The sequence below is a fragment of the Dermacentor silvarum genome, chromosome 1 (assembly GCF_013339745.2).
Source record: "Dermacentor silvarum isolate Dsil-2018 chromosome 1, BIME_Dsil_1.4, whole genome shotgun sequence".
NCBI lineage: Eukaryota > Metazoa > Arthropoda > Arachnida > Ixodida > Ixodidae > Dermacentor > Dermacentor silvarum.
The window spans coordinates 202,934,734-202,961,062 of record NC_051154.1 but is presented as its reverse complement, the minus strand read 5'-3'; the positions used below and the strand labels follow the sequence as shown (position 1 = coordinate 202,961,062).

The 26,329-nt window shown below is 46.3% G+C and overlaps 2 protein-coding genes across 2 annotated transcripts in view; both read left to right on the top strand.

Annotated features, from left to right (window-relative positions):
• LOC119436449 (uncharacterized) overlaps positions 1-15,550 on the top strand; it is a 41,517-nt gene extending 25,967 nt beyond the window's left edge. Inside the window, exon 9 of the mRNA XM_049658083.1 lies at positions 15,149-15,550. Coding sequence (XP_049514040.1) covers positions 15,149-15,550 — 402 coding nt within the window. The remainder of the gene's footprint in view (positions 1-15,148) is intronic.
• A 3,934-nt stretch (positions 15,551-19,484) lies between these two features.
• Positions 19,485-22,038, top strand: LOC119436440 (beta-1,3-galactosyltransferase 1). Its single transcript, XM_049658037.1, has 2 exons — positions 19,485-19,803; positions 21,120-22,038. The coding sequence occupies exons 1-2, from the start codon at positions 19,514-19,516 to the stop codon at positions 21,427-21,429; spliced, it is 600 nt and encodes a 199-aa protein (XP_049513994.1). The 5' UTR covers positions 19,485-19,513; the 3' UTR covers positions 21,430-22,038.
• The last annotated feature ends 4,291 nt before the right edge of the window (positions 22,039-26,329 follow it).

The following is a 26,329-nucleotide window of genomic DNA, read 5'->3' as shown; positions in this document are numbered from 1 at the left end:
GTCGGGATGTTTCGTGGGCTCGTTCTGTGCTCAGCCAGAAACAGTACCGCCATCTCGCGGCCGCGGCCCCTCAGACAGACCTCACATGACAGCTGGAAAAGGGCTTTGTCTTTGAGTTTCTGCCTTTGACTTACACACAAGCTGCAGACACGATAGCTTCGGATGGCAATTCGAATATACGAGAAAACATATTTCTGTTACGTAACAGAAATGTTTTTTTTTTTTCGCATATTCGAATTGTCATCCGAAGCTATCGTGTCTGCAGCTTGTGTGTAAGTCATACCTTACGAATTGTCTGACGCAATTTACTTTGAAAGATTCGATTAGTTCAATAAGGCACTTGCGCTTTAGGCTGTATGCTGCACTTGAGCACCCGTGCGGGCGAGCGTGACGTATGTACGTCGCTTGTGATCGTGGTGCTTGTCTAAAGTCGGCAAGCTTCGGTGCTTGACGTCGTTAATTATTCGGTCTCCTTTCGCGGTGGCTTTCTCCGCTGTGCAGGTGGGCATCGAGCTGACAAACTCGCGCTGCTTCATCCCCTACTCAGCCAGGCACCCTTGCGACTACCGGAATTTCATCTCCACCCACGAGCGGGAACTCGTAAACCTCTGGATCGCGTGGCACAGCGTTCACCACGATGCCGACCACCTGTGTCCGCCAGCTGACGATAGCTTGGTGGCGTGCACCTATACGCCCGTTCCGAAGAAAAACGCGTTTCTCGAGTCGCTGTTGCGGTATCCCATTAGTGGCTATAACCAACGTGTATAGCTGCCGTCTGAGGTGGAGAAAGGGGGCGCGTGTGTGAAGGGACCAGAGTGTAAGGTGAGCGAGGACTCAAAGTGTACCATCTAGCCCTTAGAATGCCAAAGAGAAACACAGAGGCTGTAAATGCTTTGCAAAGTTCCTATCAGTTGATAAACTGGAAGACATCCCGAGTCTCGGGTATCCGTTCACCTATGGTTCCACGCAGTGCTGTTTCTGAATTCAGTGAAATCGAGTGAAGGAGCTCTTTGTTGCGACACTTGGCAACGGGAAGACCGCAGCGCTCCTACACTGAGATTCAGCTACAGCACGGCTTGGCTCTTGGTTGGCTATCAAGCCAGATTACCATGAGGCGTGAACGCACGCTGATATATGGTAACACCATTATATTCATTCTTGCTTTTTTTTTTTCAGATATCGTTTCATGCATCCGCAGCACTGCCGCATTACTGTCAATTCATTATATATATATATATATATATATATATATATATATATATATAATGCGGTCTTTCAGATGTAAAGATTAAAACCAGTTCACGAAGAACTTTTCTGCTCGGTCATTATCGTGATATTGCAATAAAACACTTCCAACGTGCAATATGTATCAAACGCTGACATGCTGCGTCGAGACTGTCTCCTGTAGCTCACCTGGATCTTCGAAAGCTCAGTGCGCTGAAATATGGGAAGGGGTTCGCAATTCCATCTCAAACCAAAAGCTTTGCAGCAATGACAGTGCTGCACATATGCGTACCACCATATTCCTCTCCCTCCGTATACTCGGGAACGGGTAAAGTCAAGTTGTGAAGGTATGTAAGAAGAGCAAATGAACAGAAACGAGTTTCATCTCATTACTCGAATCCTAAAGGGTGCATGACACCAAATTTTCGAGCTTCAATTATATCATCATCATCAGCCTATATTTACGTCCACTGCAGGACGAAGGCCTCTCCCTGCGATCTCCAATTACCCCTGTCTTGCGCTAGCTGATTCCAACTAGCGCCTGTAAATTTCCTAACTTCATCACCCCACCTAGTTTTTTGCCGTCCTCGACTGCGCTTACCTTCTCTTGGTATCCATTCTGTAACCCTAATGGTCCACCGGTTATCCATCCTACGCATTACTTGGCCTGCCCAGCTCCATTTTTTCTCTTAATGTCAAATAGAATATCGGCTATCCCCGTGTGCTCTCTGATCCACACCGCTCTCTTCCTGTCTCTTGACGTTAGGCTTAACACATTTCGTTCAATCGCTTTTTCTGCGGTCCTTAACTTGTTCTCGAGCTTCTTTGTTAACCTCCAAGTTTCTACCCCATATGTTAGCACCAGTAAAATGCAATGATTATACACTTTTCTTTTCAACGACAGTGGTAAGCTCCCAGTCAGGATTTGGCAATGGCTGCCGTATGCACTCCAACCCAATTTTATTCTTCTGTAAATTTCCTTCTCATTATATACTGCATGTTAAACCGTACGCGTCCCACAGCATGCAGCCATTTTTTTACGTCGCAGTTGAACCGTAGAGCCGCCTGGAAACACTTAGTGCATCTTCTACACGAATTCCGATAAAGTGCGCTTGATTATGCTCTTGAGGGATTTGCAAGCCGGTATTCCAGCAAGAGGGGTGTTCTATATATATAGTTAACTTAAAATTTGGTGTCATGCGCCCTTTAACTGTGTTCTTCCGGGGTGTGCTTTCGTTTCAAGCGTGAAAGTTTAAACTTAATACATACCTGGCTGCAATGAGCCCGCCAACTAAGGAGCCTCGCTGTCTCATCTACTGCCTGCATACGACTTCACTGAGAGAGAGAGAGAAGATACAAGTAAAGGCACGGAGGTTAATTAGAACAGAGAGGGGAGGAGAGATTAATAGAAGAAGGCAAAAGGATAGAGACATCCAAGGAGAGATATCCATCCATGCAAGCTAATTACGCCTTGTCCAAATGGTGCCAGCACCACCATAAGGTGCGCGTACTAGAAGGCTGGGGGCTGTCTTTAAATAGACCGCAGTCTGTACTTTCCACCACTGAAATAAGTCAATACTAAGGCGAGCTTGAACAGCTGAACTGGAAAAAGAAAGGACTAAGGGAGACAGACAAGGACTTCGTTGTCTCCCTCAGTCCTTTGTTTTTTTCAATTCAGCGGTTCAAACTCGTCTTATATATGAACCAACTAGCTCAGTTAAATACTGTTAAGACTAGGTTGACTTTTGCTCTCCGTTTATTTTTTTCTTTATTTGCCAGTCGTTTTGAACAGATGGCGACAGGTTGCAACACGTCGCCGCCTTTCGGACTTATGGGCGGAGTTCTTTGAAAACTTATCGACTAGCTTGCTTACACCATTGAGAAAGATAAGGGACCAACAGCGGCTTGCTTTATAGGGCTTCCGAAACCCTTTGCGTTTAATGAAATAATATACAGGTTGTCAGCCATATTTAATTACAAAAGTGCCACCGAACTGACACTGTTGAGCTGGGCATGAGTCCAATAGGGTGAATGCGTCCACGCCCGCACAGAAGTGCCACTAACTTTGACATGCAAAACTACCATGGTGGCTCAAGAATGTTGGCCGAGTTTCGACTGAATATCTCGTCAACAAACCAAAAAAAAACAGGTAGTAATAATAGCAAGATTAAATCACCTTGCTTTGTAAAGCATGCTTTTAGCTAAACATTTTTAACGAAAATAATAAAAAATGCTAAATTTCATTTCGTAGGTCAATTTGCCACATTTCGTTTTTAAAAAAAAACTTTGGGTGTTCTACTGCAGTACAGTTTCGATTCCAGTGCCCTATGAGATTACTATGCGAAAAAAAAAAAGCGTGTTTCAAGTTGTCTCAACGTACGAAACGCCTCCATTGCGATATCAAATAAAAGAAATGTGTGCCATTGCTCAAACACTAATATTTATAATATTATATATAATGTGCAGCAAAATTCATTTGTATATTTCTAATTACCTGCAGAGAAACATTTTTAAATGCTGCGCGCTTCTGTTATTACAAGTCTATACTGTAGCGTATCTTCAGCGTTCTTGCCAGCTTTACTGGCGACCAAACGTATGGCTAGAATGCCAGACTTTCTCCAGCGCTGGTGCAGCTAGCTGCAGCCTACATAGCTTCGGATATCGCAATAGACAGGTGCTGCTTTCAATTAAAGTTTCATTGCGAGGCATACACCGTGTATGTATGTGCAGACGGTCATTTGGCGGCTCACTGCCCAGTGCGGATGCCGACCATACTTCGATAACACGGTAGTGCTGTATATATGTCGACCAGGACTTGCCTGCACGGCGGGGCCTTCTTCGGGCGGTCGAACTTGCCGTTCGACTGGGGAGGCCTCCTTCCCCTTCTCTTCTTTCATTCCCCTCACCCCTCCCTTGTTGAGGTGTCCTCACAGCGAGAGACAGTTGCGGCGCTGCACTTTTCTCTTCAATTTCTTCCATTTAAAAGTCCCCTACTACTACTACTACTGTACGGCCTATAGTAGAGGCTGCCGAGATGAAGAGGGATGACCCCATAGCAGTTAGCGCGCCGTCTCTTTCGCTAACGAGTAAGGAGCTGCAGTTTCTCGAGTCTGCGCATGCCGCCGTTATATGTATATGTTTTTATTCACACGCGTGGACATGATCTATGCGACAACCTGTCTTTCTTTTTTTTTTCAGGGCATATCACCTACATAAACCGTCTTTGCCTCGCAATAAAGCTTTAGTTGAAAGTAACGCCTCCCCTGTAGTCTTCGTTTCGCTCTTCGTCCGCTTTTACGCTATCACAAGTTATGGATTCGTGCCAACTAGCCCGATCACACTGCCTGCTTAGTTGCAGTATTAAAGCGAATAACTCATGTGGCTCTCTTCCCCGTTTTCGTAGTCGGCGCTCGGAATTTCCCAGCCGATACGAAGGGCGCACGTGCTAAGCTGTAGCACAGCCGAACTGGGAGGCGCCGTTCGTCGCCCAACGATAAGCATGCCTCTGAGACACACGTCCTGTCGTTCGAGAGCGTTGTGGCCTCCGAACGTTCAGGTGAGCGGTGGTGGCGCTGGTGGCGCGCCCTTTCGGCACGGTTGCGACATCGCTCTACTGATTCTTCTTGGATGGGGATCCGTTTTAGTGGCATTTTTAACCTTCCGTTGCACACGGCCGCGATTTTCGACTAGCCGCCGCAAGCTAAGCAAGGGGAAGGGGCCCAGTCGCAGACGCCGGCACCACCCTCCTCATCCCATCCCGTTATCTAGTTTCACTGCGCCAGCTCGGCCCCGCCGAATCTATCTCCACTTCTGCGCTCTGTTCGCCTCGTATCAGCCGATTAGATAGGATAAACCTGTCACGGTAGGGAATGCTAGTCGCTTTGAAAGCAAACAAAATTAACCTACTATAACCAGCAGAGCATTCGATTGGGCGGTTCAAGCAACGTTGCGGGCCACATCCCGATGCATGCGCGGGCGGTTACGTAATGTTGACGTCAGGAGATTGGAACAAAAAGAGATTATTATAGATGAACATTATAGAGTCCCTGTACGTCAAAGTAATGTGGAGCCGAATTCGCAAGCCTTTTTAACAGCGAAGCTGTTCTAGCTAACCGAAAAAAATGGCGCCTGCTGTCGCGAAACCACGCTTAGCTATAACGTCACTGCGTTGCCTAGCAACCACCTCGCGTAGCGGCGTGTGCCTCGCCTCCTCTCCATGCCGTGCACAAGTTGCCTTGACATGGGACGTTAAGGAGAGTGAAGGAGAGCATGCGCGCGGCGCGCGCAATGCTCGGGAGAGGGAAAGAGAAAATGAGAGCGAGATAGAGAGAGAAAGAAATTGTAGCAGCACCAACGAGGCAACGCGCAGAGCTGCTGCCGACGCCGCCCGCGTTGCCTAGCCGCGCATGCACCGAAGCAGTAGCGACGACGTCACCTTGCGTTGCCTAATAACCGCCGGCGCAGGTGCGCGCTCGCTTCGCCCGACACAGACACGGCTCCTGCCTGCCTGCCTGCCTGCCTGCCTGCCTGCGTTTGTGGCATGCCAGGAACGCTGTCGCTCGTAGGCGCCGATGCGTCCAGCGCTAGTCACGCGAAATGTCGCGAAAGGGAAGGTACCTCCGAAAATGATCGCTCAAGAATACCTTCCCCCACATGCGCAGTTAAGTTAAACCAAGTTAACAGCAACCAAGTTAATACCTAGCAGTAACAGCCAGTAAGACTTGAGGATTGAAACTTTCGCTGTGCCTAAGCTTTGCACGACCGAGTGCAAACTTGCCCGCTTTTTTAAGTTGTTGTTGTTCGTAAGCACTCTTTGCCATTGGCTGATCGCGTTTGCTAATATTATAAACGCGATTTGAAGGCAGCTGCTCTTACAAACATTCATGGCTTAAGTGGGCATCATTATTATTACTGTTTTAATACTGTCCCTGGGCCCGTATTCAAAACAAGCTCTCGCGCTAGAATCGTTCGTAAGGGAAAATTCCAGCCAATCCTGGTGCTGGACATTTCATTAGTGCAGGTGGCTAGCCAGTGGCGAACAGCACTTACGAATGAAAAGCTTTGCGAACTCGGCCATGCAACGGACCCGAGTGAGCACCACGCCAAGAGATCGAGTTCTTCGTGCCCCGAATATCGTTCGCCTCTCCGTTCGACTAACGGTCGACTGTTCCGGTGGCTTACGTTCGACACGTTTCTGCCGCCCTCAAGCGATGAACATCGGCACCACCGTGTCGTAAAAGAAATCGGAAGGCGTCGCGTGCTCGCGTGCTTTCCGTAGGGTTCAAGTCTACGAATCATGCCGACTCCCTGTAGTATTATATGCACAAACGCTCCTGCCACTCCGCCCTCCGCCTGGAGCGGTCGTCGCGCTTCAATAGCGCTCTCCTCGGCGAGTACGCCTACTACGATGATGCGTGGCTTGAGAAACACGCCTCCACTGCAGAGTCCTTGGGGGGACGATGAAAGTGTCTGATTACGAATTTCTAGCTCAACTACTGCCGAAGGCAGTCACTGGAGCTCAGGGATAATTGACTCGAGAAACTTCCCTGCTCTCCGCTCAACCGAGTTGATGAGAAGCGCCGTGCCAATGAGGCAGTTGTGACCATACGGCCGTCTGACTCGCGATTTCCTCAATGCCCTGAGTCATCACACATAAGCTATAGCGTGATTAGTTTGTATTTCTTTGAAGTAGCAAAGTATTGTGCTGCACCTTTAACAGGTTGCTTGTACAATTTAATGCAATCTTGTCTTGAAGTAGCGAGCAAAAAGAACGTGGAGAAATAATATGCGACGACTGGAAAGATATGGAAGAAACGCAACTCCTTTACCACCTAGATGGTAAAATCTTTTCAAGAGCGTTCAGCCACCCGGATTTCACGTTCTTCTCGTATCAGAACTGAAAATCGATTTCTTCGCGCGATCAGGTTACTGCTATCTAACGCAGCGGCCATGTGGAGATTGCTTAATAGTTTAAACGAAACAAATTAGTGCTTAATACAAATAAAACTATGTACGTTGTGTTCGCATCCAACCGAAAAGTCGTACCTGAAACATGTGAGCTGTACATTGGGGGAACTGCTACAGAGAAACTAAACCCATAAAGTACATGATTACATTGCAATCGCCGCTCGGGTTCATTGTGATATTGCGATTTTGTAGAGGACCCCTTCCATGCATAGTGCTCCTAAGTTCTAAGGTCGCAACGCCCGACGGATATAGCTGCGTATCGTAGAGCGAGAAAGCGCATGAATGAGCTTCTGCATGTCGCGCGAAATCGTTCTGGCCTTGGCGCCGTAATTCTGATATATTGTTTTGTAACAGTGGCGTCTAACGTAGTGACAAGCAAAGCGGTGCAGGAAGTACGAATGCGCGACGGAGAGAGAGTGTCAAGGCGAAACAGAGAACGCGGCGGCGAGCATCTAGCTGTGACGCGGTGCATATGCCAGGGAATGACCGTGCCATGGAAAACATTAAACCGACTATTTGAGCGAGGGTTCTCTACTAATTTTTTTAAGGAACGCTGAAGCTCAATGTATATCATTCTCAGAAAACTTATTTTCATTCGTTTGGCGGGAAAGGAGAGTGTTATGGGATAACGTACTGGGCCTTGCATACGTTAAACGCGAACAATTTGTGGTACTTAAGGGTACACGATGACTTGTCGTATTTTATGGAACTTTCAAATTGTCGTTTTTGATCGCTTTAAAGCGCTCCCGAAAATCTTATCTTGTTCGGATGGTCGAAAACGGGCTCGCCGGCGAGATTCCTGTGCTCCTTTCCGATCACCCGACTCCAGATCTGACCCGTCGCGAGGCGCTCCCAGTATCGCTGCTGGAGCAGCCAAGAAATCTAGTAGATTACTGGTCACGTGGCTCCACCCATTCTCATGGTTGCGTTTGCGAAAGGGCGTCGACATTCACAGCGACCACGATTGTCATCCATGTAGGCTATGGTGCACTCGAATGGTACGTAGGCTGGCTGCGATCGCCGCCATGTTTAACATCTAAACGCAGTTGGTATGTGGTGGTGGCAGCGTTGCCGGAAGCACACCTCAGCTTTAGTTTCCGCCCCCCTTGCGCTAGCGCAAGTTATCTACTACTGGAACCCAGAGGGCCTCCGGGATCGGTCAGCTTGGATTCGGAGGATCACAGCGACCATCCGAATGTACCATTAGTTTTACGTACGGTAACGCTAGCGTCAAAAACAAAGAGAGATTGAGAAAGAAAGAAGGAAGAGGGAGTCACGTATTCCGCCATGATTACGAACGTCCTTAGGCGTACGCCGCCGAAACGTGACAGCATGCGGAGCTTGTGCAGTGAAGAGAACGTTGTTTTTTTCCGTAAGTTAGGCCCTAATGTTTGCTTTCGTACGCTATTCTGAAGCTGTCTAAAAGGAGAAAACGCGGATTCCGGGAATTTAACCCAAAACCAACACCTTTCCTAAGCAGTCACTCTACCATCTGTTTTGAACTTTCTACATGTATGCATAAAGTTTAAAGTTTATACATACATGGCTGCACTGAGCCCGCCGACTAAGGAGCCTCGCTGTCTCATCTACTGCCTGCATACGATTTCACTAAGGGAGAGATTCAAGTAAAGGCAGGGAGGTTAACTAGAACAGAGAGGGGAGGATATATTAATAGAAGAAGGCAAAAATAGAGAGACATCCAAGGAGAGATATCCATCGATGCAAGCTAATTACCCCTTGTCCAAATGGTGCCAGCACCACCATAAGGTGCGCGTACTAAAAGGCGGGGAGCTGTCTTTAAATAGACCGCAGTGTGTACTTTCCACCACTAAAATAAGTCAATACTAAGGCGAGCTTGAACAGCTGAACTGGAAAAAGAAACAAAGCACTAAGGCAGACAGACAAGGTCTTCGTTGTCTCGCTTAGTCCTTTGTTTTTTCTTGTTTTTTTTTTTCAATTCAGCGGTTCAAACTCGTCTTAGATATGAACCAACTAGCTCAGTTAATTACTATTAAGGCTATGCTGACTTCTGCTATCCCATTATTTTATCTTTATTTGCCAATCGCTTCGAACAGATGGCGATGGGTTGCAACATGTCGCCGCCTTTCGGACATATGGACGGAGTTCTTTGTAAACTTCGCGACTAGCTTAATTGGTTACACTTTTGTCTATAGAAAAAGTTTATTTCAACAAAAGAAGATACGAACACTGCTCGTTTTCGAAGAAATGTCCAAGTCAACACTCACTGACATATAACCACATAAACCAACGGAAGCGCACAGTTACACATAAACTAATTGTCACATTATATAAAATGACGTTGAATATATACAGTGTGACGTGACAGAGGCATTTTACATAATTTTTAGTGATGCTATGAGTTGTGTATTTATACAAATGATCACGCATACAAGATCACGCGCACACAGAAATCACGGGCACGTATACGTACTCTGCATAATGAATGAATACTTTTGATGGCCTGGCTACAAGAACCAGGCTGGTCGGAAATTAAGCCATACGCGTACATCAGCCACCGACAGGAAACGGCATGAGCACTGTTGAAGGAATTCATCTTCCCCAAGGAAGAACAACTCCTCTGACAGAAACGACAGCAGCTCAGAGTAGAGCCTCTCCAGAAGTGGAAACAGAGGGCGGTGGTTATGTCCCGCGGCAACTGCCTCGCAGCAGTTACGCCATAAACAAAAGGGCCCGCAGCAATTAAAAGTCGCGCGAAGCGGCCACGTGAGCAACGACCAGATGTATTAATGCGGTTAACTCCAAGGCCACGGAAACCAGCACGCATGGCCCTCCAAAATACCCTAGCAAGGACGCATTGCAGCAGCACATGCTTGTTGGATTCTTGAAGGGGGCAATTGGGACACAACGAAGATGGGACCATACCCCACCGCTCTAGTCTGTCACGTGTTGGGAGCACTTGCCACCATATAGATGCCACATGAGGCAGAAAGAACGCCGTTATCGCACCCCACGACACATTATTGGAACGTGCGCGGCGCGCTCGAGGAACCAGAGGATGATAAAGCTGACATTGTATCCACAACACGGTTTTCGAGGACGTCTACATCAAGACATACCTCTTGTACGTGGCGATAAAATGCCACGGCCGTAGAGTAAAATGCAGGTGCGTTTAACACTTGGGGCCCACGATTTAACTGTACGTCCGGTAACATGTAACGAGTTTTTGTTCCAAGGAAATAACAGGCGAGTTCACGCGCGGGACACTGATTACTATGTAATAGGCGAAACAAAAATCCCAGAGCAAGCAGCGGACAGACGCGGATGGGAACGCGAACCCACCGCGAGAGCGTGGTTGCCCAAGCGCCGCGCGACAGACCAGTTCTGTACTGCCCGACCAGAAGAAGGAACCAAGTAGGGACTGCAATGATCTAGTAACCCGTAATGGCGGCTGTACAACGTGACAAACGTACCACACACGGCCACAAAGTGCAGACTGTGCTAAGTACCTGCTAAATTCTCTTGCACATCCTGAATATTTCGCCTTAGATTTTCAAGAATTGAAAGCCACACAGAGTCAGATATGCCATCATAGGTGTAATTAAGACCTAAAATACGAATAGAATCGCTCTTTTGAAGACAAAAAAGCTAGGGAGTTAGGCGTGTCTGTGGGGAACCAATGAACAAATAACGAAATTTTGAAAAATTTAGCGCAGCGCCTGCAATATTTCTCTACTCAGTGAATTTCGAAGGCTACAGGATTAGCTATGTTCATTCCAGAGGTACAATGTGATGTCATCGGCGAAGGCTGTCATCTTCACAACACTGCTACCAGGCAGTGGGAGACCACCCACGTAAGGGTCTCTCAGTACCGATCGCAGAAATGGCTCAAGGCTGAGCACAAAGAGATAGCGAGCACCCTTGACGAACACCACGAGTAACGGGAAATGGTGCACTTGCACGACCATCAAGAAACAATGTACTTCGAATATTTGAATAGGCGTTCCTAATAAGTTCAACAAAATCTGACGAAAAGCCAAACGAAATCAGTACTCTAAATATGTATAGCTACGTTCAAGGCGATCGAATGCTTTTTGTTGATCTACTGAAACCAAGAGACCACGTGCTGACCTGGTCAGCGTGTACGTGATTATGTCACGCATAACGAACGAGAGGCTATGTATCTCTCTGCCAGGGACCGAGCATGCCTGATGTTGTCATTAAGGAAGGCATCAGGCTTCCCAAGCGTCGAGTGACAACATCTGTGAAGGTTTTGTAGTCAACGTTGAGAAGCGTGATTGGCCTGCATTCCTCTGGACGAACTGATGATGGATCGTGCTTAGGTATCAGAACAATGCGACCGTCGCGAAAACTGGCCGGTAATTCAACGTTCTCAAACCAGCGGCGGATAACAGACACGAAAGTGGCGCCAATATCTTCCCAGAAGGTTAGGTAAAACTCAATGGGCAACCCGGCCGGTGGGGCCGAGCCACGCTTCATGGAAGACAATGCCGCCTTCACCTCATCAGCTGACTGTCATGCACAAAAACGGTCAGCCACCTCAGGTGGAACCTGAACAGCCCACTAAGCATTGTACGAGATCCTTAAGTACCAAGATACCTTTACATAGTCGTACGCGCCATGTTTTCAAAATGCGTTACAAGGAATGAGTAATCACGCGTGGGAGGATGGATACATAGCACGAATTGCTCTTGTGGCCGTAGAACCGAATGGATTCGGCTGTCTAAAAAGTGAGTTTCTTGCAAAGCGCAGAACTTCAGGGTGTGCACACGGATTATGTCTGCATCGCCAAGCAGCAGCTGACAAAGACAGCATATATGCCACCTTCATATCGCCGTTGGGAACGTTCCGCCCTAAGGTCCTCAGCTTCGGTTTGAAAAATGCCCCGTAGTGTTTTTCAAGCCTTATGGACAAAGTTTTGAGAGGACAGGAAGAGTTCGCCTTGCCGTAGTTAGATGATGTCGCGATATATTCCGCATCCTGGTCGGAGCATATGCAACATCTGAGGGCAGTGTTGGCCCGCTTGCGTGAAGCCGGCTTAACCGTTAAGGCAACAAAATGTCAGATGGCGCCAACGGAAGTGATCTATCTCGGTTATGTGATCGGACAGGGCCTTCGCTCTCCCTCTGAGCCAAAGGTGGCTGCGATACGAGATTTCCCGCAGCCCCGTACAAAGACCGATATCCGATCTTTCTTAGGGGTCTCAGGGTACTATCAGCGGTACATCCTGAGGTATTCTGAACTAGCTAGCGCTCTGACTGATGCTCTTCGAAAAACTGAGCCACAGAGCGTCCTCTGGGACGAAAAAAAAAAAGAATCGGCTTTCAACGCCCTGACAAGCGCGCGCTGAGTGCTAAGATCGCCGGTATACACGAGGGGATTTGTGGTTCAGTGCGATGCGAGTGAGCGAGGCATGGGCGTTGTACTATGCCAAAAGGGAGAGGGCGAGGAGGAACACCCCGTCCTGTACGCTAGTCGGAAACCCACTAGTCGGGAACAGGCGTACAGCGCTACTGAGAAAGAGTGCGCCTGTCTAGTTTAGGCTGCTCAAAAATTGTCTTGTTATCTTGCGGGCTCCAGGTTCGTCAACGAAACGGCTCACTGTCCTCTCAGATGGTTGCAGACAACGCCCTCCAAAAATGACCGCCTCCTGCGTTGGAGTCTCGCATTGCAGCGATATTCTTTCGAGATACGCTATAAAAAGGAAACTCTCAATGGCAATGCCGATGGTTTAAGTCGAAGCCCCTAGATCAAGAATGAGCCTTGATCATTTCATCAAACCCGTGTTTTTTTTTTCTTTCTTTCCTGAAGTAGGATTGGAAAGGTTTTATTTTTGTTTACGCAGTTGGGTTAAGTCATGTCTTGTGAAGTGTACAACAAATTTATGTATGTATTTAGTGCTGCTGTCAGTTAGTAAAATTGTCACTTTTGAGCGGGGAAATAAGCCTGGCAGAGATCAGCAAGGATTTGTCTCGCGCTCGCTGACTGAGCGGCTGAGTCTCGGTGAAGTTCTGGAGACGCATGCGGTGAACGAGAAACTGCTGCGACCCTTCTGAGGCATCTGGACTCTGACCGGGACGTTGAGCTACGTTGGAGAACACCCACAATGTTACGTGCTCAAGAGGGCTGTGCGACAACCGACGACGACTGCAAGCATCGACCTGCGTCCTCCCTCTGGCCAGCGGATGCCGTCCCCTGCCCATCGGGATCTCCTTCGGCGGCGGGGCAGTCAGTTACGATTCACTTTGAGCGGCCATGCCCAGAACAAGTGCAAACGCATGAGAAACGGCGTGCCTAACGATCACGCTCATCAGACGTGTCCGTCACGTGGGTCCTAGGAATGTGCGAAACCTGCCGTGCCGCCTTGCGACCAGCTCACCCCCGCTCACCCCGCTACGACCACCAACCCTGACTACTGTCACCGACCATCACTACTTCGTCTGGTTTGCCGTGACGTGTCCTAACAAGGCCCTCTGATATGGGGGCACGAGAGATGGAGAATTCCCGGATGGTGGAGGGTATAAGAAAGCCAGCAAGCTGCTACGTGGAGAACACTTTTTGCTTTGCGCTAGTGTGCAGGTGCATGCACGCTGAACGTTTCTTGTATGTTTTCTTTGGAGTACACCGCTCACCCGTAACTACGTAGTAAACTTCTGTTATTTGTTTTTACGTAGCCTCGTCTTCCCTACCGGGCCCTCTCCGATGCTCAACTTGGTTCGAGCTCCAAGCAGACGCTGTTGAAATTTCACCAAACGCTGGCACCCGTAACAGGAGGCACGAAAGCACAAACCGCGATGCTAGCGAATCTCGTGCAGTTATTCAAATCATCGAGGCACTGATTATTAGATGACTTGCACAGAATACCAGTATTGCCAAAACGCCTCACATCCGAGATATCAATGAAGAGTTCGATTAAACCGCGCAGTTCCTCCTGTAAAATATCTGACTCAGTCAACCGAATGGAACAACCATCTGTGGGAACGAGCGCCTCGGGCGAGGTATTTACTCTGTTCCGAAGGAAATACTCCAGGGGCACCGACTAAGTGGGACGGCTAGCCGACCAAGGCGAGCCCTGGCCGGGACTGGAGACCGGCATTCACGGTCCCTGGAAAAAAAAAAGAACACACACACACGCCTATAGAAGAAACAAAGCACTATGAGCAGTTATAATGTGGCCAATTCTTCTTTCGGATACGAGACAAGAGGATCACTTAGAAGCCTGGTCAAGCTGCAGCCCTCTTGCGGCCCGCTTACGAGAAGAAGAAAAAGACGACGGTGCGCACGGCGGCAAGGTGTGGTAGGCTGTTTTTATTTCTTGGCCTGGTGTCATATTCGGGGTTATCCTAGCCTGAGTTGCATACATCTCATATTATTTTCTTCAATGTGTACATCTGGTAAGTTCCTGACCAATTACTGTGAGCAAGAGCTCCATCATCCTCTCTTTGATGCCATCTTTCCGAGCAACGCAGAGCATATCGTCTACGATATCGTCTATAGACTATCATAGATCATTTAATGTATCTCATGGTAAGCGCTGTCATTGTAACACATTCGTTGCAATGTGAGACACTTTCTAGTAGTTGGACTTCGTCAACTATCTCGTCTGTTAAAAGCATGGACAGAATGGAATGTTCGAATCTATTTGCCTCCTTCGTATGAATGAATTTGTGAATTGAGCCCTTTACTTGCACTGTCTAAGGTGACCGGTTTTAATTTGTAAGGCTACAGACCTTTCAGTGTAGTAGCGCGCTGAGCGTCGCTAAACTGTACGCTGGCCAGTTAGAACGCTCGAAAGCGCAAGAGCTGCAGTACGGTGGTTCTTTACGCGTTTGTGGCAGTCTCAGCTAAGAACGCAGGTGTGACTATACAGTACAGAAACAGCGGAAAGTGCCCTGAAGACCCTTAACAGGCCATTCATTTTTCCGGTTCTCTCACATCTGTGGCGCTGACCGCGCAGATGACCTGCGCCGAGTCGCGACCCGTGCAACGGTTCGTCAGGCGCAGCGTAGCCTCCATTTGGTTCCTGCTGGCCCTATGCGTGGTGAACTACGCGCTGGTGCGATATTGCGTGAGCGACATGCGCTGGCACGCCATGCAGCGCGACCAGACCCGAATCGTGGTGGGGCCCGGCCGGTTTTCCGTGCTGCCGCGCCTCGCCTGTCCCAAGTTCCTGGCCATCGTCGTGTGCAGCGCCGTAGACCACTTCGAGCAGCGCGCCGCTGTGCGTGACACGTGGGCCCGCGATGCCGCGGAGAGAAGGTCGAGCGTCTTCTTCATCATCGGTTTTGACGACAACACGGTCGGTGCAGTCGCTCTGTCTCCGACTGCGCTAGGCAGTCTGTGTGACATTGTTCTTTGATTCCGGAACAAGCAACTGAGCTTAAGAGCGTTTTCATTGCGAAAGCGGTCATGACACGTATATGTTTTCGGAGGTGGAATGTGTGTATGTGTGCGGGTTCGGCGGAAGAGTAAGGAGACCGGGGATTAATCATTTTGAAGAGACCGAGCGAAGGCCTGTAGTGACGTCAGTGCTATAGCAGGATCCATCTTCGTCGGTCGCGCCCTTTTCCCAGGCGTCCGAACTCTATTCGACTCGTTTTTAAGTTTTGCGGAATTTTTAAAAATCACCTCTTGCAGATAACATAATTCTAGTCCTTGAGCTGGATTAGTCAGAAAGACGGACATTATTTACACGAGAAATCAAAACACATATTCAAATAATTAATTATTTACTTTACGGCACATATGGCAAGTTAGGAATTGTAGCCGGTGAGTTTGCAAGGGGGTATCCACTTGGAATGAATTTCCAGAATGACACCAGTTTGGAGATATGGGCCATCACACTAGCTTTAAAAATGCGCTGTTGTTACACTTACTGTTTTGAGGAAACGCTCTCCTGCGCATTGAAGCACAAAAGTAACTGGAAAGCCCGTGAATCTCGTCCCACACTTTGGGCAGCTATATCTCGAAACTGGTGTCATCCTGAAAATTAATTTCAATTGAATACGCCTTGCAAAATCACCGGCCTATAATTCGTAAATTGCAATATGTGCAGTTAGGTAATAATTAGGAAGGTAATTAGTAAAGTGTCGTTGATTAGTTGAATAAGTGTTTAGATTTCTCGTGCTAGTAATGTCAGCCTCTTCGAATGTTACAGCTCAAGCACAAGAATTATGTTATCGGCCACAGGTGATTTCTAAAATTTCCGTAAATCTTAAAAATGATCAGGAGGTGAAGGATCTATAGTCACATACAACTTTCTGTGGCAATGAAGGGAAAGCTACAGTGGTGGTGCTTTTGCACATGCGCTATTACGCCATGTATTCCGGTCGCGTTTTATAGCGCTTTTGGTTTCTTTGACCTGATACTGATTTATAGTAGCTTCCACGTGTGACGGTTTCGCATTTGACCAAACGCGGAAGGGAAAAGCAGAAGAAAATTATTGAAATTTAACACTCAGTGGTGTATTTTGTTTTATTTTGCTGTTCTAAATAAGATGTTTCTATTTGCTCTTCGTCAGCTTAAACTAACGCGGATGAGAAATGGGGGGGGGGGGGGGGCTTTTTTTCAATAGCGCTCTTACTTGCGTGTGGTTTGCCCCCGTAGTATAGCTTACCTTTCGTCGCCAAAGAAAGTTATCCGCGACTGTAACACAGTGTACTATAATGTGCGTTCTTTTATTGGCTGCAGCGCGCGCCCTTATGGCGTGTGTCATGGATAGACAACGGATGTTTAGGCACTAAAAATTGCTGTTTTAGGCGCCTATAAGAAACCCTAAAGCTGTCATTTAAGGTGTATATGGGCACCAAATACTTTCCTTAGGCATGTATAGGCTCAATTAAAAACAGCTTCGGCAGTGCATCAGATATTCAGTTATAATTTTTTAAGGAACACAGCCTACTGAGTAGCTCTTTTGTGAAATTCATTTTATTTTCTCATTAAAATGGAATGAAGCCAGTTTCGTATGTGACAAGACTTGTCTGAAATCTTGTGTGACTAGACATCACGGCAACAGTTGTTAAAGCACTGACAAACAAGCAATATTTCAAGATTTTCGGGTATCATGATGCTATTTTTTTACGCTGAGCTTGTACACAGAAAAGGAAAGCTTAACACCCACCGAAATTAGCGATTGGAGCTTGTACTTCCGCACGTTCGATGATCCAATGCTCTCTGGAATTACAAAATATTGGCCGATCAGAACCTTTGACAAATCTTTCAGTACCGGAAACCCTGGATTTTTGCCCGAAACAGATTGAAATTTCAAACTAACTCCATCAGCAACAGGTCCATTTGGGATTGTGGCGAACATTTCCTGAACATTCAAAATGAGCCGCACATCATTCCGGGGCCCAGTTGCGCTCGAGCTTTCAAGTTTCTTGATGTTGTCGGCTACAAACGTGAAGTGAGCGCACAAGTACGCCAAGTGTACGTCACCTAGAGCAGTTTGTCCTTCGCGTAGGGAGAATCTAGTCTCCTATAAAGCTGCTAATAACAGCATTTACACCGGCAATCGATTGCCTTTAGTCAATTCCCCCGGCAGATTATAACATTACGAACAAGATGAGGCTAGAAAAAAAGATGAAAAAAGTCATTTTAGGTCCTTGAAAATCCAATATAGGCACCAGTATTGAAATAGGCTATTTATAGGCACAATAAAAATGCCACTAAAATGTTTCTAGACCCATAGTTCGTGTTTATATGTTATAGTCATGAGCCATCGGCGTTTTCGGTTGCAGTGATGGTACGATATAGTTATGCCCTTTCGGTTTCTGCCCACTCTTCGCGCTGCTTCGCCCTTTGACTGATACACAAACCGCAACTCAACATTTTTCAATTTTCAGTGTCTGTGAACGATGATATTGTTCAGTTTGGAACCAAGGGCGCCATTGAGGATTCGTCGTGAGTGCCGGGTCAGCCTGCAATCTCCTAGATGACGATTCAATACAACACTCTCTCTGTATCTCTAAAGAAGGCCACACCCGAGTGTTTCCTGTGGGCAATATTTAGCTGATACCGCATAATTAGGTAATAGTTTACATAATATTAATTCTGGTTTAAGTATAATGACTACTCCGTTAGGTCTTATGAACCAAATGATTAATGGTTGCCAGACATGCATGAGACTAATTTCAGATGAAGACGTGACAATTAGCAACAATCTTAGCACCTACAATAACGCTTTCAGGCACGAATTTTGTTTTTGTAAACTACAACTCTACATATTGTTCACCTGGACGAGAAAAGAAAGCAAATAATGAGAATTTCCAGCGAAGTTTTTTTTTTTTTCCATGATATATATGTCGAAGTTCTGTCATGTTGAAATTAGTGTCCATCGTAGTGTCAATCGGGTACAGCAGGGAGGCCTGCGTAAAAAAAAAAACCAATAACTTTTGTCCTGTCCATGAAACATCGTAGGACTCCTTAATACGTGGTTTATTATTATTCAATGATTAAATATCAGGTTCATTATTCCCGGAGAAGGACGAATTTTTCTTCAATACAAACCTTTCTTTCTGAGGAACCTGTATGGATTTGCTTCGTAGGGGCTTGGTGCTATACGTCTGGGTTGATAACTTTTTCCTAATTAAATAATTAAATTCTTGGGTCTTACGTACCAAAACCTCGATATAGTTATGAGGCACGCCGTAGTGGGAGACTTCGGAATAATGTGGGCCACCTGGGGTTCTTTAACGTGCACGTAAATCTAAGTACACGGGTGTTTTTATGCATTTCGCCTCCATCGAAATGCGGCCGCCGTGGCCGGTATTTGATCTCGCGACCTCGTGCTCATCAGCCCAACACCATTTCCACTAAGCAACCACGGCGGGTAACTTTTTCCTTTCATGAAACTTCAAAGACTTGCCCATTTTCGCAGAACCTGTATGCTGAACCAATGGCAAAAAATCCTTACGATCGAATGACAGAAGCGTTGGGACTTCGGCTACGATTGCATTGCGGCTGTATATCCGATATCCGATGAGAACAAAAAAAAAAATCAGCGCACTGAAGCTTCGAACGCTTCTCCGGGGTGAACTCATTATTATTATTATTATTATTATTATTATTATTATTATTATTATTATTATTATTATTATTATTATTATTATTATTATTATTATTATTATTATTATTATTATTATTATTATTATTATTATTTTGACGCACGCCTTCCTGTGGTGCGCGGTTAATCACTCACTATGATGAACACTAATTTCAGCATTGCCTTAGTGTTTGCCACTCATTTGACACTCATTGACACTCATTTAAAGTAGCTGACGGAAAACGCCGCGGCCAAATAACAGTCTCTGCATGTTCTCACATGCTTATGCGCCCACCCTTCGACGCTCATGTAACACCCGCGCAGCCCAGCGGAATGATCCTGCAAGAGCGCGTGGCCAACGAGAGTGCCCGCTACGGTGACATCATTCAAGCGGACTTTCGCGACACGTACCGGAACCTGACGCTCAAGTCCGTGTTCCTACTGAAGTGGGCCTTCATGTACTGCTCGCGTGCTCGATTCCTCTTGAAGACGGACGACGACGTTTTCGTCAACATGGAAAACCTCGTGCGCCTGCTACTGGCACTGGGAAGAGGAAAGCGCCCAACAGGGCAAGCAGCGCTCGTTCTCTAAAGAAATTATTCGCGTAATATTGCGACATGAGTTTGCGATAGGTTTTGGCTTGCAAAACTGAGCTGTCCAGAGTTCAGAACTGCCGTCTGCCTTCGTGTACGCGTATACACTTCGAAGCCGCAAATGTTAGAGGATTGTGTGAGCCACGCAGCCACGCTTTAAAGTCGAACGGCATAAGTAAACTGCGAAAAGAAGGTATCAATGTCGTATTGAATTGGTATTAGCACGCATACTGTGTATATTCTACAGGGCTGATTAAAACATTTTTTTTTCTCAAAATTACGGCAATCAATGCTTCTTTTTTTCTCTCTTTAAATGTTTGCACATAGCGTCAGACGGACTTTAGGCCGGAAATAAGTTTTTTGTTGTTGCTGTTGTCCTTTTGATAGTTGGCCCTCAGTATAGAGTCAGTAAGCGAAAAAGAAAGTTGTCCTTAGACATGTATTTTGTAGGCGCTTTACTATATGTAAATGCGCAGACTCGTCACAATAAATTTTCCTCGAGGCTGCCTTCGAACATGTCAGAACATGTGGTCGATGTCTTGATCGCAGTCAGTACCGGCATTTCGCTGTAGAAGTATATCGTATTCCGGCATTCGTGAAGTCGTTGGCAGTAGCTTAACGCCGTGGGGTCGGCGTACCACAAATCATTCACCCCCACTCGCGAACTTCCGTTTATGATGCCCTTTAGGCATTCCTTTATACGTGAATGTATGCAGCGCTTTCTTGCATTCAGGCTTCCCAGTTGTTCCGAACATTGATCTCAAATGCCTGTTTCATCGAAATATCCAGAGACAGTAGGGGTTAGGTTATGCAAATTGGGAATAATCGGAAGGGCAATAGGTTGTCTTTTTTCAGCTTTACGTTCCCACTCTTCGTAAGCTGACCGCGCGTCGAATCCGTTAGAAGAGGCCCTTTGGATTTCTCGTGTTCACCGAACATAATTTTGGAGTTGATTCCACGCAGGTAAATCAGCTCCGACATCAGCTTGTTCAAAGTAAGAGAGCGTTATTTTGACAACGCAGGATAGACCTCTTCGGCTGTGCCAAACGAACTTGAGAGAGACTTCAGTGCGAAGCCGACTAGGAAAAAAAAAAAAAGAAAAAAGGAGTTAAACCAAGTTTGACTCGGGTGTTATGTGATCCTAATATTGTAACCGGGTTCATTCGGACCTGACCTCAGCTTTGAAATAGCCTTCCTCAGAACAAGAAAGGGGCGTTGTCAGCGCATGCATGCAGCTATAGCGATTCCGGGCTTTCGCGGCGACTAACCGCACAGACGGGCGCGTGCCGCAGGCCCTTCGTCGTCAGTCACATGAAACGGAACACAATTGCCGAACGGGACTTGTCGAACAAGAACTACCTGCCGCAATCGGTGTTCACCAACGACAACCTGCCTCTCTACGGTTCCGGCACCGCCTACGTCATGTCCTGGGACGCCGTGCGACCTCTCTTCACGGAGGCTCTGGTGACGCCGTTCCTATACGTCGAAGACGTCTTCATCACTGGACTCGTGGCCCAAAAGGTGTGTGCTCAGGCGCGGCCGCGCATGAGTGAATTGAGGAATGTTTCCTTACAGCGTCGCTGCGCCAGACGCTTTTTCTAACTGCAGGTGTAACAAGCGCACCAGTATACGAAAGAACTAGCCTATATTCTACGTTTTATTACCATTCTCTAACTCGTGCAAATACCAAGAAAAAAAAAAGAAGCTTGCGAACAGAAGTCACCACCGTTCATCTGCGCCATTGTCGTATACCTGCCTTTTGACGTTAGAAGCTGCAGAGCGCGACGTCAAGAAAATTCGGAGACGCTGGCGTCAGTGTTACGACATACGACAAATATTTACGCGATTCATACTATAGTATGGCGTGTGCGCGAATAATCAGTGAAACCGAGGGGCTAAATTTTTAGTGTCACAACCATATGAAGCCAACAGAGAATGGAGTCAAGGAAATAACGCAAGAAAAAAACAGCTTTTCTTTATTTTGAGTTGAAATGTAGAAATAATTATTCACAAAATTAAATTTTAATCGATATTTAAATTATAAAAATCAATTAATTAACCCTACGATCTCTTTTTACGTCATTTGTACTGCCGTGAGTTTTCTTTCTTCCTTTCTTTTTTTTTGTGTGTGTGTATAACATCATACCACGCAAATTTTCTGACGTCACCTCGCACCTTTGGTTATGAAAATGCAGCTTATCTATACGGTTTTCGCCGGCAGAGTGCATCCATATATTAAGCTTAATATAATAGTAAAGCATGCTTCGTAGTTTAGTTGCTATGCTGCTGAGCTCAAGGTCGCGAGGCGTGCGCACGTTAACGAACTCCAGGTGGTCAAAATTAAACCGGAGTCCCCCACCTACCTAAATAACGTTCATTGCCTGCCTGCCTGCCTGCCTGCCCCCACCTACTGCCTTCGTGATAACCCACTTTGCAATTCCAGGACATTAAACCGTACTGTTTTAATTATAACGTTCTTCATTCTATGCAACAATACAACCCTTAGCTTTCAAACACATGGTAAAGGTTTGCTCTTCGGACGAACTGGCACATGAACGTCACCGCGGGTGGCTTTGTTGCTCTTCGCTTCCATAGTTCCGGAAAGCTCTATTCGTGACCTCGAGACGTGACGACTGCGAGGGGGGAGGGCACCTAAACTTGCAGTAAAGCGGAGCCGTACATGTGGTAAAATGAAGTCCACGCGATTAAGCGCGCTAACTGGGAACGAAATTTGCTCGAAGCTAAGCGAGTCGCACGTCTCGTGAGACAAATATCACTAGTGACTCAGCGTTTCCAGCACGAGTTACTGGAGGGAAATGAGGATTACCATGAGAATTATGGTTAGAACACGGATTTTAGACGTTCTTGAGGCGTTCATTACTACGCTTGATCTTTCTAAATTCCTAAGCACTCATCATTTAAGCATTCTTTAAACATAGTAAGGCAACTATATAGTCTCTGCGCACATGGGTACTAATCACGAATTGTTGCACTTATAATGCAATATTGTGTTAAAAACGATCAATCTGCAAAGTCACTAAAGCCGTTTCAAGCCAGAAAGGACGAAGTTTAGGCAGATCCACGTACTATTCCCATTAATCCAATACTGGCTTAACCGCAATACTAGCAGCTCTCGCAGACACTGAAGCGCTAGAGTTCGGCCCTCTAGTAATTTTATACACTATGACTAGTGCCTCCGTTTCTAACTCCAAGGCTTCCAGACGCTGTTGTTTAGAGGCTTGAAGACCAAACTCGCTAACAAGCGGACATTCCTCTGAAAACAAGTGAAAATAAGCGGCGCTCCTTCCCGTGTATTTCTTGTAATGCTCCGGGTTCCTGGTACTTTCAGGTCACGAACTTCGTGTGCTTATCAGTGTAACATAGCGTTCCTGACAGGAAAGTGGTGAGCGTGTTAATTAAAACAAGTGTACGCAATACAGATGGAGAATATTTTGGGAAGACAAGACAAGTTCAGAGGGATGTGGAAATATTTTAGAGTGTACGTAGCCCGCAAACAACTAGGATATTTCATTTTAAAAATGTTTTAATGCCACTTATTTCACTTATAAATCATACGATGTATTTCGATGCGTGTATGGGGATGGACTCGTTTGTTGCGAACAGTCAAGAGAGAGAATGCTCGTCTTTCATCCCAGCGTTTCCTCGCATGAATCAACGGAAGCAACCATGGTCATAGTTTTGGGTTTGTCTCCTTGACTCCGATAAAGGTTACGGATCTTAGCGAATGAGCCAGTCCAAGCTAACCGAAGATATGGAAATGACTCACTGCCGCTAGAGTATACATAAGTATACCATGCAGCTGCGCCTTAAAACAGAAAAAAAAATAAGTCAAAGGAAAAAAAATGCTTCGTAGGCAAACAAGTTAATATAAGATACAAAATTAAAAATAATGAAACCAGTAAAGCGACTGAAAAAATTCACAAACCACTCTTCGAAACCTACCAGTACAAATCTGTTTGTAGTAAGTGGAACTGGTCCTCCCGTCCGGAGGTAATAAAAAAGATTAACTGTGAAAACGCTTAATACCCATCAAAGCAGAGTTCGACAATGGCGTCAAAGGCCATGCCCGCTCGGGTGGTGTGGTGTGGTGGTGGGCATATGAGCAGTACCTACGTGCCCGTGTGTCGTAATCCGCTGCTACATCGTTCATGTAATAATTATAGTGTTTATGATCTCGTAACGTCTTTCGGCAGGATTGAATGATGGAGAAACACAAGGAGGGACGTAGAACGGAAACAAAATGGCATCTGCAAGAAATGACAAGCAAGCGAGTGGCTGTACTTTTCTTTTATTCGTGTTTCCTTGTCTGCGACGAATCAATCAATCAATCAATCAACCAATCAACGTTTATTATTATGTTTCAAGAAGTTGAAATTCGTACATACATATACACAGAGGAGGGTCCCATATTCAATGACTGTACGGGGACAATCAGTGAAAGTAACAGAAAAAATAATTGAATCAGCAATACAGCAAACAAGACAGCAAAGTTGCATAAAGCAAACATGAAAATATATGCATACACGGAAATACGAATTAGTCAAACCAGCAGTATATCACTACGATAATACAACAAAACGGAGGCATGAAGTTAAGAATTTAATAAGCTTTTTAGACAGTGTTTGGATAATGTTAATGTTCACTGCACACTTTGATCTTTCCCAAGGCTGTGGTATATTTTCCGCAATTAGTGAGAGCCTTAGGAAGTAAAAAAAAAAAACTGTTAGGAGCAAACCTGATACAAATCGTCTTTATCACAATATTAAAATTCATAAAAGAACGCAAAATCGGGTTTTTTATTTGCTTATACATCATGTAAAACGATGAAATTATAACGACATAGACAGACAGTGCTGACATGTGCTGCACATACCATTGCCCTGTTCCGATCACCGAGACCATGGTGTACGAACACTTTTCGGTGTTACTCGAGGTGGCGTCTCTCAACGAAAGCACGCATTCACTCACCCGTGAGACCATGCTGCAGAGCAGATTGGTCGTCGCTATACTTTGCACATATACACGCCAGGCTGTACAAGTAGTTTGAGAGCTTCCGTATCATAGCAGCCCTGGCGGCGGCACCGAGAGAAATTAAGGTCACGTCTAGAGGCGTCCTTCACGTTTATTAGCGAAAGCGCGGCTACATATGTAACTATGGCGCGCCACTGTGCTCAGAGAAGGCCCAGCAGGTCACATACAGGGCTCTGAACCAGCCGTTCACGTCTCGTTGACGAGGTATATGTAGTTTGTATTTGCCAACAGTGCTGAACTTTCTTTAGCCGGCAAAAAGAAAACTATATGGGTAGGGCTAAGGGAATATTCGAAGATTCAAATCCGAATTGAAATCTAAAGTCATCTATTCCTTCCATATTGCCGGTAAATATTCGTTTACAGTGTACTGCGATTTCTAGAACTATATGGTAGTAAAGACGCACGCAAATGTTGCCCGTCTATAGCCACTTCAAGTATCCGCCAACTCTGCCAGAAATACCTAGCTATTATTTGGAGTAACTGTGTGAAAATGTATTTTTGTCGTATTTTCTGTTCAGGAGGCACGGGTGCTGCACAGAGGGTGTAATTACCAGGCGATCTTAAGAAACAATTTCTCTTCTTGCCTTGCTTCCTCTCTCCCTCGCATTCACGTGAGGTCACGATCTCCTAAATGTCTACAGACAAGCTCAAACGTGTCACGTCAGAAAGTTGTGATGGCGATGCTGTTATTTTGGGCGCAGCCAAAGGAAATGGCCGGCCCTGCTGACTGACGCGGACTCGTGGATCCGTGGGTATGATTGATAGTGATGTGATAAAGCAAACCCCACTGACCTGAGTTACCTCGATCGGAAGGCAACATTAGTGTTTGCGGCCGAGTTCCTGGAGGTGCACTTTCTGTCGAATAATTCTGGATAACCTGGAAGAAGTGAACAGTAAATGCCATCCGTCTGCTACATTAAAAAAAAATCTTTACGCAAGTGTGCGCTTTTCTGCTGACCCGCCGAGCTGGCGGGTACGGACGTTCTCCTCCCGAGCACAAGGCCGTGGGTCCGATTCCGGACCGCGACGGCCGCGTTCTGATGATAGCGTAATGAAAATAACAATTGTGCACCGTGCTTTGTATCCCGTTGAACAACCCCAGATGGTCGAAATTAATCTGGAGCACACTTTACGGTCTCTTTGATAGCCCGTGTGTTGATCTGAGTTGTCAAACGGTATATTTTCTTTTTTCTTAATGCGTCACAGTGCTACCTTTGTTTACAGGCATGAAACTTGTTTATAACGAACCAGCACTGTAAACCCCTCTTTTCTTTTTTTCTCTCTCTCTATCTTAGGTCGGCATCGATAAGATCCACTCTGAGTGCTTCGTGTGTTGCCGCATGGTCCGGAATCAGTGCGAATACAAGACTTTGATCACGGCGCACTCTTTGAAACCTGCAGACATGAAGGACGTGTGGCGCTATATGCGGAACTCCAGCACCATGTGCCC

What these genes read in the sequence shown, in the direction of transcription:
- LOC119436440 (XM_049658037.1), top strand. Translation starts at nt 19,514, where the DNA reads ATGCTTATGCGCCCACCCTTCGACGCTCATGTAACACCCGCGCAGCCC. An exon ending in AGAGGAAAGCGCCCAACAGG is followed by an intron (nt 19,804 to 21,119) that starts GCAAGCAGCGCT and finishes CGCGTGCCGCAG; the next exon opens with GCCCTTCGTCGTCAGTCACA.